Here is a 12,701-nt window from a genome sequence, read left to right as displayed (position 1 = left end):
TAATTAGACTCACTGTGGATTGCAAAGTTCTCCCAGTTTTCCCAAATTATTTCTGTATCAATCCACATAACTTTGGTTGGAGAAAATATATCCTTTAGAAAGGGCATCTGGTCCTGGTTTGAAGGCTTTGGAGGGAAGAGTGTTTCTTAGCATTTTGTTTCACTGATCAGTCTCTTATCACCTAACTGTGCCTTATTTCCCATATAGATTTCAGTTTTAATGCACTACTGCTTTTTGTGCCTGTCCCTTTAGAGTACAGAGGTCTTTATCACCTGGTGTATTTCGATTATGATGATGTTTCTATATACCAGTAAGAACATCACTGTCTGCAAGTTCTTCTGGTCTTAAGTTTCTCTTGGTTATTTCTGTACGTCTTCAAAGTGAATTTGACATCCTTTAAAAATCAAAATATTAGAAATGCACATATTATTTTGGTTATTATCACTCTCACCCTTTCCAGGCACAAATGTTAAGTAGTTTCTGTACTTTTTATTTCTTTAGTAGTTAATACAGTCAAGGATCATATTACTCCCTAATTCAGTCAGTGTGGTGGGCTGATCTTGGCTGGACAGTAAGTGCCCACCAAAGCTGTTCTATGACTCCCCCTCCTCAGCTACAGAGGAGAAAATATGACAGAAGACTCATGGGTTGAGATAATAAGAGGGAGACATCACTCACCAATTATCAGCATGGGGAAAAAGACTCAACTTGGGAAAATTAGTTTCATTTTTTTTTACTAATCAAACCAGAGCACAGTGATGAGAAATAAGGCATTCCTCCCACCCCTCCCTTCATCTTGGGGTAGCTTCACTCCCACATTCCTTAGCTCTGACTGGCTTGAGGGAATGGGGGTTGCAATCTGGCTATCACACGTTATTTCTGATGCTTCTTCCTCGTCACACTATTCCCTATTCCAGCATGAGGTCACACCCACTGGAAACAGTTCTTCAAAAACTACACTATGGGTCCTTCCTGTGTCTGCAGTTCTTCATGAACTGCTCCAGTGTGGGTCCCCACAGGGTCACAGGGGCTCCCAGCAGACCTGCTCCACTGTGGGCTCCTCTTTGCTGGGGCCACAGGTCCCACCAGGAGCCTGCTCCACTGCAGGCTCCCCCCAGGGTCCCAGCCTCCTTTGGGCATCCACCTGCTTGATCATGGGTCCTCCACGGGCTGTAGGTGGGTCTCTGCTCCACCATGGACCTCCCTGGGCCACATCCTGCATCACCAGGCTCTGCACCAGGGGCTGCAGGGGAATCTCTGCTCTGGCTTCTGGAGCATCTCCTGCCCCTCCTTCTCCTCTGCGCTTGGTGCCTGCAGAGTGATTTCTCACATATTCTCACTCCTCTTTCCCAGCTGCTGTGGTTCAGCAGATTTTTCCCTTCTTTAATCTGTTATCCCAGAGGCACTACCACTGTCACTGCTGGGCTTGGCCTTGACCAGCAGTGGGTCCATCCTGGAGCCAGCTGGCATTGTCAGATATGGAGGATGCTTCTGCCAGCTGCTTGCAGGATCCCCTATAGCTCCCCCCTACCCAAGCCTTGGCACACAAACCAAATGCAATCAGCTAAAGTTGAGCTTTTTATCACCATGACTCACAAAGTTTTTTCAGAGACAGTGATTTTCAGAATACGATATTCTTGTGGAGCTGCAGCTTTGTCCTTATTTTTGGTATATACCATTGTATTTATTACATTTTGTTGGATACCATTTTTTAGACTTCTTTGTTGGATACCGTTATTTCAACTTCTTCAGTCTTTTCATCATTCACATAGATTACCAGAATTTATGTAATTAGTGACAGATAATTTTCAAAACATTAAGATCCATTAGACTGAATCTTAAACTTTGTAAATCTCTTGATTTATGCTTATATTCAGTGATTTCTACATGTGTCCACTGCTGTTCTTTGCCATTATTTGTAGCATCAAATAGGTTAAACTAAATTTGCAAACATCTGTAATTTGAAAAGTGAGTATTAACTGCCATCTCTCATGGTTGGGCCTAGAATCACAGGTTGTTATGATCAAGAGATTTATTTTTAAGTGTCTCATGTTTTCAGAAATTGAGTTCAAGGAGGGTGAAACACAACACTTTGTGGAGATTGAAGTTCTCTTTGATGGAGTAAGGGAGATGAGAGAAGCCTTCACTGTCCACCTGAAGCCTGATGAGAATATGGTTGCAGAAATACAGGTAACAAGCTCATGCAAAGTCCTGAACAACAAAATCTGGCAAACAGACCTCTTACTTGCTTTCTAGCTCGTCGTTTTACTCTTCTTTTAAGACTTATTCCCACCATCTTGGCTTGTATATTAAAAGACAAAAAGGCCATCCCAGCTGTCACAGCAACACCTAAACAAAACTGTTTGTTGTCAAGGTGTGATGTGGATGGGGCCACAGAGTCAATGAAAGACTGAAGTCTTCAGGGTATCATACCAGACACTGCTCATATAATCAGTCTTAGAAACTGAGTCCTCTCAGAAACACTCTCTGGGAATACAACCTCTATGTTGTGAAAAGAGTAATTTCAGGTGAAATATGACTTCTGTCAAAATCATATTAATATTATTCCTATTGTGTAAGATGAAATAGCCACACGTTCTTTTTATTTAGTCTTGTATCTTGCATTTTTTAATGCAAACTTTTAATTCAAACAGTATACTCCTCTGATCTGGCATAAAATGTGCTTGAAACTCCCTGTGTGTTTCAGCAGGGTCACACCATATATAGTCTGACTCCAGACAGCCAGACAGAAGAGACATAGCCTTTGCTGATGACAAACACCCCATTTCCACCAGGCATTAAAGCATGCGCTGCACATAGGGGCTTCTACCAGAATACTGAAGTGATAACAAAAAAGCAGGGAGACAAGGTTAAAGGCCTGGGATCTTCAATGCTCTGAAAAGAAAAATTTAATTTTAGCTCTTATTTTTGCAGTCGGCAGTGTACTCTTGGTGCCTTGACCCTTTCTCAATAGCTCTACTCTCAAGTTGGGGTTTTAGAACTTCTTTTGGAAAAATGTTTCGAAGGCTAGACATATTCTGACAGGGCTAGACAGCTTCTTTATTTAAGTTTTCACAGACAGCTGTTTCTGTATTTTTCATTGTCAGACAGCCAAGGCCATTGTTTACATTGAAGAAATGAACAGCATGGCAGATGTCACCTTTCCCTCTGTCCCTCAAGTTGCATCTCTGTTGATATACGATGATACTTCTAAAGCCAAAGACAGAACCAGTCCCATTGCTGGCTATCCGGTCATCTGTATCACAGTGAGTATCTCTGTGGAAAAACAGAACAAAATCAGTATATGGCTTTTGTTCAGTGGATTTTATATACCCAGTATCAATCCATATGGTGATGAGTCACACATATTAGTCACACATATTAGTTCGAGCTAGAATTATCCTTAGAGCTAATCTAATTTGTCTGGATAATGAATCCATTTTCAGGAGGAGAACAAGCGTAGAAAGATGTTTCACTTGTTCCTCACTAAGAATAGTGCAATATTGATACCCACACTGTGTCTGTGATTGCATGACCTTAGTATTTCCTGCATTATCCTGCCTTAATTTGTAGAGTTAATATCACTGGAGATAACAGATGAGCCATTGTTTTCAATGAGTGCCACAGACTGTAAAATGGTGCTGAAGGGAATACAGGCTTCCTTCATTTTTTTCACTAGTAGTTTGCAACTGAAAAGTTTACATAAATATTCATATACCTTGAAGAATGTTTTGCCCATCTTCAATTTGTTTTTCACGCATTCCTTTTGCACAGGAATGTCACAAGTTGAATGGTTCTTCTAAATAAAAAAAGAATCAAAGAAAATAAGTCTTTAAATGCAAAGTGTATTTGCAGAATTAGATCAAAGGGACAAATTAAAATTAAAGTAGTACATGGGAGTGTAGTTTGTGCCTTCATAACTATGCCACGTTTTCACCTATAAATCAATTAAAAATAATATTTTTTATTTCAGTAAGCATAATTAGATACCCCTTTTAATCTACCATAACAGTGCTAAACACATCCCTATAAAAATAAGGTGATTTCTTATGAGATTTAGTGGGATTGTCAGTTCCATGTTGTCGAGTTTTGTGACTCTTGATGACTTGAAATTCCTTTGCTGTGAAGCGAATAAATTCTTAACACATGTGCCTTGATCTGCAGGCCTGTAATCCTAAGTACGAAGACTTTGACAAGACTGGTTCTATATGTGCCAGCGAGAGCATCAACAATACCCTGACCCAGTACCGGTGGCTTGTGAGTGCCCCCACGGGCCCCGACGGTGTGACCAGCCCCATGAAGGAGGTGGACTTTGACACCTTCTTCACCTCCTCCAAGATGATCACACTCGACTCCATTTACTTTCAAGCCGGTTCTCGTGTCCAGTGTGCAGCTCGGGCTGTGAATTCAGATGGCAATGAGGGTCTTGAGCTTATGAGCCCTATTGTCACTATCAGCACATCAGAAGGTAAGACATCATCACCCACTGCAGGATTCACAGGTCTCTTTTGGATCCCAAACTCAGTCCTAGCAAAAGCTGGTTGCATGATCAGGTGTTTCAACATTATCACGTCAGCTTTTCTTCTGCCGTTCATTGAGGTGGTGCAAAAACTGTCTTACACAGCAAAGCATTGAATGAAGAAAAATTTTTTCCTCTCTCCTAATTCTCCATGTCTTTGAATAATAATTCACATAGCAAACTTGTATGTTCATGAGAACAGTGTAGAACAGGCAATGGTTTCTGTTGACTTTTGAATTCAACTGCAGTAATGATGCAATACAGTCTCAGCTCCTATTAAGCATTGAAGAATCCACATGGGAGTGGCATATGAAAGCTTAGCCAGAAGAAAAACCTCATTTGGCATTCAGGCCTCACAGGACACCTGAGAATTGATTTCTTCCTTGACTAAAGACAAAACAACTTTTGTCCATGCCCAATAACAGGGCATGGACAAAATTTTTCCCTGGTCAAAACATTCATAACTATTCACCCATCTTGTTATATGAAACAGACTGGCTTTGTTATTGCAATAATGCATTATTTGGATTACACTTGATGAATTAGCAGAGCTAATTAGCTCCATCTCAGGACTGAGTTGTCATGCATAAATTATTTCCAGTACCTGAGCTAACTTGTTATGTGGAAGGAAAGAAGTGCAATGATCAAAGCAACCTGCAAAAATCCTGAATATTTTTCATTTTGAAGGTGCCTGACCTCCAGTGCATAGACCAAACTCTCAAAAGGAATTCAGGTTGTGCAAAAAAAAAAAAAGAAAGTATTTATTCTCTTTAGCAGTAGTATTTATATTTACAGAAAAAAACCACCAAAACTAAAACCACCAACCAAACCAACCAAAAAGCTGTCATGTGCAGAAAAGAAATTTGTTTCATCCTGACAGAAATTTCCTACTTGGAATGCTGAGCAACACTGGGTCCTCCAGAGCCAATAAGCTCTCCAAGAGGAGGGCCCTGCCTCCTCTCTTCTTGAAATCCCTCAGAAATGGGCGAAGAGGACTGTTTCAATTTTCCACATCTGCTTGTTTCTTACTTAGAGTACCTTGTAATCTCTTGGCCATCACATGGCAAAGTGACCAGAATGCAGACACTACTGTATTGAACTATGCAAGTAGAAGTTGCATACATCACAGATCACATGATTACAAACCTAATTTTCTGGTCCTACAGACTTGGACTAATACTGGAACACATGGAACTAACACTGGAAAAGATTTCCAAAATAAGTTACATGTGCCCCTTTCTTGAAGAAATTCAAAATTCAAATTAACAAGACCTTAAGCAACTTGATCCAGCTTTGGAGCTGTCTCTATTCTAAGCAGAATATTTCTACATATCCTGTGACATATTTCTAACTACACTTTTGTTACTGGTGGATCAGGAGACTCATGAATTTCTGTGAGGACATATCGCTGCATACTCCAATCCGGTGCCAAAACCAGCTGAACAGCGGTCAGGTATCTTCCATAAAACTTAAGATGGTGGGAGGAATTAAAGCAATGCCTTTGAAGACCTCTGTAAGAAAATATGGCACTTGGCACTGGCTTTGCAAGTGAGGTTGACACATGCAGCTGAAAAGACACTAATGCAATATCATCACCTTGTTCTGAAAATGTGATCCTGTTATCAAGTAATCATTTCTGTTTGAATCCTCTTTTGAGTAAATTCCTGTTGAAACCTCTGGAAAATACTTCTCACAGTATTTATCTGTCATTGAAGAAAATTCTTGTTGTTTTGGATACCTGTACTGTGGAAAAAAAGTACATCTTAAATAGTGGAAAGAAAAGTATAGATTGTTTCCTATGGACACAAAGTAAGGCTGCTTTCTCTTTTTCCCACTAGGTCTTTGTCAGCCTCGTATATCAGGAATAGTTGGAGCAGAGCCGTTCTCTGCCAAACTACGCTACACTGGCCCAGAAGATCCTGACTATGCCAACCTCATCAAACTGACTGTCACAATGCCACATATTGATGGTATGAGAAAATCAGCTGTGGAGTTAGGAGAATTTATACAATATGCTGATATTTTAGCTATTTTACTGGTCAGGTTATTTTAAACAGACAAGTTAATAATGTAATCTTTTAACAGCAGGACCAAAGAAAAATGTTATGAATGAATAAGTGCAGTTTGCAACAAGATGCATAAAATACTGTATTGGTACATAGTCTCTGATGTGAAGAGCAGCATTTTCAGATTAACTGCATAATTTACATAAATTGGGCTAGACCTAAGCTTTGTAAAGCTCCTTTGAAGTGCATAGAAATACGCACTAGTTTAATTACTATTCACACTATTTTTAACTTAATAATATGTTGTATATTAATATATCTGAAGATTAATATCTTTAGAAATATTTTATTTTTCTTTTCATAGTATACAAACAGTTATTGTGGGTAAAATTCTCATTCATACTTAGCATATCAACTTTCTTTGAATTCTGAAGTACAGTAATTGGTGTAAGTACAAAATACAAGCACACTGCATAACCTGCTTAGTGTTTGACAAAGTCTGGCTAAATTAAGGAGGTCTGACAACTGACATGTAGTGATAGTGCTATAAATTAATGTTTTTAGGCATGCTGCCTGTTATTTCTACAAGAGAGCTCTCCAACTTTGAGCTGACACTTAGCCCTGATGGAACTAGAGTTGGAAACCATAAGTGCTCCAACCTGTTGGATTACACAGAAGTAAAGACCCACCATGGTTTTTTAACTGATGCTACCAAGAACTCAGATGTGATTGGAGAGACCATTCCCTATCAGTACAGCCCAACAATTAGAGGCTTCAATACCTTGCGCTTCTACCGCAACCTGAACCTGGAAGCCTGCTTGTGGGAGTTCAGTAGCTACTATGACATGTCCGAGCTCCTCACAGACTGTGGAGGCACCATTGGCACTGATGGGCAGGTATGGAACTTGATTTTGTACTCTATTCTTGTAATAAAATATTTCCCTCATAATACATCTGTGCTAGTAGAAATAAGAGAATCGTTTGTTCTGAATGAAATTTGTTATGATTTTCTCCCAATACAGTTCTGGGATGTTGTGGGGCAAACCAATCCCTCTTTTACTGTATACTGAGCCAATTTAGTCTTTTCTTAAAATGAAAGCCTTTTGAAGAATTGCTTTAAGCACATAGGTAGCACTGAGCTATTTAATATTTATTGTGGTATATCTTAAAAAGCAGTTTTAAAACAGTGGAGAGAGTTCTTGCTAATAACAATGGACTGCAGTGTCCTACCAGCACTTGGCTTTGCTGCTCTCTTGTTCACTGGGTAAGACAACCTGTCAGTGCAGACAGCACTGTGCTCTCACCTTACCCAGCAGAAAATTACTTGTTCAGGAAGAAAAAAAAGCTGCCAATATGGAATGGTTGAAGAACAGAGCTGTGAAACTGGTTGGGGAGTTAAAGGCAAGAGATTGGAGAGACCTTGAGGTGTACTTTGGAAAATTATTTATAGAAGTCCATAGTAATGTGGAAAGAAGAGGGTGCAGGATTTCTTCTGGGGCAGTGACAGTGAGATGAATCCTTGGGTCTTCCCTGTATAATTACTGTATAAGCCTGTCTGATCCCACTCAGGCTCTGGAGTACAGTGGCTGTAAATATGAAGTTTATGTACAGAAAAATATATTCAGGGAATAATCTCACATGCTGGAAGGAGGACTCATATCAGTCTATCCACAGCTAACTCACTGTTCTGGTACCCTAGAATTCCTTGTTGAACAACTAGGAAAAGAATGAGCCTGCTTTGTGAAATAGCCATAATTTCTCTGCTCTTTTGACATTTTGCCAGGGATCCATCTGCTATGAGACCTCAGTAGAATTATTTGCACAAATTCTTTTTTTTTAATGCCATTTTCCCAAATGGCATAAAGCAGATGTGGAAAACGTGTCATTGCCCACAGAAATATATAAGCATGTGCAACAACTAATTTACTACTAAAAGCATAGTCATCGATGGGCATACAGATATCTAATTAGATAAACTGATTTTTTTCGTTGTTTTGATTTTGTTTTAATTGCATGCCTAAAGTCCACCTTACTCCAAGGGTGTTCACAGTAATCATAGTCAGTTTGCTGGACAGGAAAGTGCGCCAGGATCTCTTTAGCACTTGGTTAACTTCCTAACATTCTGTCCCTCTTAACTAGAGATGATATACTCTAAATCAGAAAACAAGAATAAAATGGAGCTTCTGCCTGTCTCAGATACAAAGGCCTTGATGGATATATCATCTCACTGCTTTTTCATCAATTCTGGTCCCTTGTCTGTTACAGAGACCATTTCAAGGTCTCTGCCTTCATGTTGGAAGCTCACTGTCCGTGCTCTGCTTGGGCTTGGCCTCTGCTGAAAGCAGATCCTCCTACAGGTGCATTCCATGAGATCTGTGAAGCTGACAGAGGGAAAGGGAAGGCATCCAAGTGTGGGATGTAAACCTTACACATTCCCACAAGATAAAAATTACACTAGTCTACACTGTTCTTAGAATGATTTCATTTCTTCGTTTCTTTGACTCTTCATTCCTTTGACTATCTCCTTATGCTCGGGCAATATGCAACCGCAAATTCTTATTTGAAGCTATGCAAGCCACTTCTCCCTCAGTGAAAAGGAAGGAAGACCTGGTATAAATCCTTTTTAAATACTTCTGTGTCCTTTAGACAAAAGGCTGAATAGCTGCTTTAGACAAATATATATCTAAATAAAACCTATTTATCTCTATGTTCATATAAACAGAGGAGGAACTAAGTACCATTCCAATATTTTAGTAAATTGGAAGAACCTGTGTATTCAGTTTTGGAGGACATGCATAAGTGGCCATGTGGCCAGAGAAGTGAGCTGTACTTTCCTGAGGCTTCAGAAGTATTATGTAAGATCTCTCAATTACCAGCAGAGAGGGATCAACATGAGCTGTGAGAGCCATGAAACTGCAGCTGAAGCTATCCTTTAGTGCCTTCTAGGTTATGGAAAAAAGGTTTACAGTATGTTAAGTAAAATATCAAGCTGAATTACTTCTAGCAGTGAAGCATTTCCCTGCAACCAGTACGCGCTTCACTGCCCTCCCTGTTTTCCCCACCTCCATTTAATTCTTCTCCAGGTTTGGTCTTTATCTTCACATGACCCCTCCAGCTGAGAGGGGAGGCAGTCAGTGCCCTATCTCTGTGGTTGTCACCATTGTTGTTTTTTTCTCCTTCAGTGAACAATTAATAATCCTCTTCTGTGAGGGGAAAGCTGGCAGCTATGGTTTTCACCATTTTTTTTAGCAGACAAAGGAAGCCTAAATTCTATTATACAGACAGAACAGATAAATAACAAAAACACTCTTAGCATATCCTGTACCACTGCAAATTTAGTATCTTGAATTTACCAGATACTTTGGCTAGAACTGTATGCTCAAAATTTTGTTTCTTGATTCTAGTTTTCCAGTACCTGTATGGTCAAACAAAGACAGCCATGTTGATTCAGACAGAGAGATTTCACACTAAGAACTGGCGAGATCTTAAATGGTGTGGACCTTCACTTCATGGGAGCTCCTGGTATGGTAGGGGAAAAAGATGAACTTTAGTGAGTAAGAAGTGAGGTAGGAGACCTGCAGCTGGTGCAGTTCTTCTGGCACAGCTCCTAGTGTTTGCTGAAGGCTGCAGCTGTCTTGGCCAGTTCCCATGAACTCATGAACTGTCATAATACATACAGAGAAGGTCTCAGTTTTCTCTTTTTTTTTTTTCTTTGAGGCCTTTTGATTGTGACCCCCTCTCTTTCTCAATTATTCTGTGCATGAGCAAACCCTGTGTGAGCTAGATGCAGCGCTCCTTTCAGTGTGCAGCGTGACGGTTTGTTCCTGGGGTCTGCCCAAAACTGAAAAACCAGGCACTTATGTATCGAAACATGGACTTAGATGTGTAGTTTAAAGAACTTCTACCTAAAATTAAAGACCTGCTCCTCTTTAAATTGAGCTAATTAATTTAGATTAGAGTTCTGTACTTGTTCAGGTCAGCTTTGATGATAAACAGTTTTCCTCAGGACAACCTGCAGTCACAGTCTAAAATACAGTGTCTGCATTTGGATATGTATAGGCCTTAAAAGAGGGGAGCTCACCTTTTTGAGGGCAGTGTTCCAGTATTTTCAAGTAGCTAACAAAGGTTGGGTTTTACTTCACGGGGACATTGTGAGAGTCGAGTGCTACAGTCATCTCACATTCTCCCAACAGAGGTTCTAAAACAATGACAGATATTCATGAAAGGAAGTGAAAAAAAATGAGACAGTGAAAACCAAGGAAGTGACCGTACTTTAATGAAGTGTACACTGAAGTACTGGCCTACACCTATTTCATGGAGTGTGAAGTATCGTTTGATCCCATTTCCTGCTGTTATACCTGTTTGCTATAGCCAGGCAGTTTGGCATCTGAAGGCTTCTGTGTGGTTCTGGCCAAGTTTTTATATATGGATGTTGCTTTCCATAGTTTCAGTCCATTGCCAGGCTTGGAATAGGGAAGCAAGGAAATTACCATTCAAACTAATTTTATTAACAACAGCTCGTTAACCAGGTCTTTTATAGGAGCAAGAAGGTGAAGAACATGTAGTAAAATACTTGAATGTATAGCTTTATACCTTGAAACTATGGTAATTGAGTATGGCTGAACAGTTCACTTTTTTCTCTTCAAAAACCAGTTATTTTTTGCCCAAACTGAAAATGTCTTTCTTACGATATGTTCAGGTCACACTTATGCTACACGTGTTATGGCACTGAGCGTTTCAAAATCCCATTCTGCAAACAGGTTTTAAAATCACTAATGTACTGCTGCACCTTATACAAGGCAGCCTGCAGAGGGTTTTTATTACACAGAAACAGTATATTTCCAGCTTTATTGGAACTAGTTTTACCAAAATCGCACTTTAAGGCAAAAACTCACCTATTCTGAAAATCTCACTAGATGTTGTAAAATTCAGACAGACAGAAATGTCTGTTTTCAGATTTTTATATTCACTTCAGCGACCCCAGTCAAGTTTAAGAAAATTCTGTAACTCATGTTTCCTTGACATGGAACCTCTCTAAAAGACAAACATTTTTTTCTCTAGCTGCAAACGTGCATTTAGTTAACTATAAAGGAAAAAAAACTATAAAGTGAATGCACCAGCTGTGGAACAAAGTCAGAGGTTACATTTTTTCAAGGTTCTGGCATTTCAAGGCTGTATTGCATTCTCTTCTCCATTCAGACTTGTTTAAACAAACCTGCTTTGCATTTCACCTGTGACCTACCTGTCTGAGTGTCTTCTTAGGGCCAAATCTTAGTTTTGCCATACTGACATTGTGTAAACAGTTAATTGATAACATTGTTAAACTTGCGTGACTCAAATTCACAGGCATCACAAGTAAATGCAATAGAAAATGAGACCTAGAGTAATTTGCAGAATAAAAATACAATTTTCATGTGAAGCCTGTTTCATTGAGATACACAAAATAAAATACAAACTTGTGTTGTTTCTAATGTCTAATTTAATCAGTACTATCAGTGTACACACACAGATACACTGACAAGCTCTGCACTCTGGAGATGCAAGCCAGCTAAATAAAGCATGCTATAAATGTACAACAGAGTCCATACCACAAACTCTTTATTGAAAATATTTTTTTATTGTAAATATTCTAAATTTTTATGTGACAGATTCTCAAAATAATTGTGTATTTTACTTAATGAAGTTTGACAGATTGCATCTGAAAGGGGAAGAGAAGAAAAACACACATAGAAACTCCCATTAATACTTTCTAAGTCTTAAATGGGAATTGTCAGTATTCTAAACCAGACCTTATGATCTGTGATAATTTATCTCACAAAAAAAAAAAATGAAGCTCTACTTCTTAGATCAATGTATAAATCATGTTCTTTCACCCACGTGAATTTTGAGGTTTGATGATTTTTAATCTAAATTTTTCCAGATATTGTCTGTAAGAATCTCTTCCCTCTTTGGAACAAATTTTGTCTTCTGTCTTCTCAGGCTCTCCAGACCTGGCATTGTCATGGAGTATGAGACACAATTTCCCCAGTTCATCTGTTCTGTAGGTGTAGTCTCTCTTCTGGTATCAGAAGACTAAAATTCACACCCACTTATTGCTGTTCAGAATCAATGTTACTGAATGTAATTTTTTCAGTGTAACTGGTAAAATCTCCTGTGCTTAGGATGCATGGATACAC

The 12,701-nt window shown here is 39.2% G+C and overlaps 1 protein-coding gene across 1 annotated transcript in view; it reads left to right on the top strand.

The window, feature by feature from the left end:
- Positions 1-12,701, top strand: part of FREM2 (FRAS1 related extracellular matrix 2) — a gene marked incomplete at both ends in the record, with an annotated part of 115,701 nt that overhangs the window by 86,943 nt on the left and 16,057 nt on the right. The window contains 5 exons of the mRNA XM_084201299.1: positions 2,060-2,190; positions 3,108-3,266; positions 4,165-4,468; positions 6,358-6,489; positions 7,090-7,421. Coding sequence (XP_084057425.1) covers positions 2,060-2,190; positions 3,108-3,266; positions 4,165-4,468; positions 6,358-6,489; positions 7,090-7,421 — 1,058 coding nt within the window. The remainder of the gene's footprint in view (positions 1-2,059; positions 2,191-3,107; positions 3,267-4,164; positions 4,469-6,357; positions 6,490-7,089; positions 7,422-12,701) is intronic.

The sequence above is a fragment of the Fringilla coelebs genome (genome assembly GCF_963513975.1).
Source record: "Fringilla coelebs genome assembly, chromosome: 2".
NCBI lineage: Eukaryota > Metazoa > Chordata > Aves > Passeriformes > Fringillidae > Fringilla > Fringilla coelebs.
Note: the sequence above shows the minus strand (reverse complement) of the source record. Positions and strands in the feature narration are given on the sequence as shown.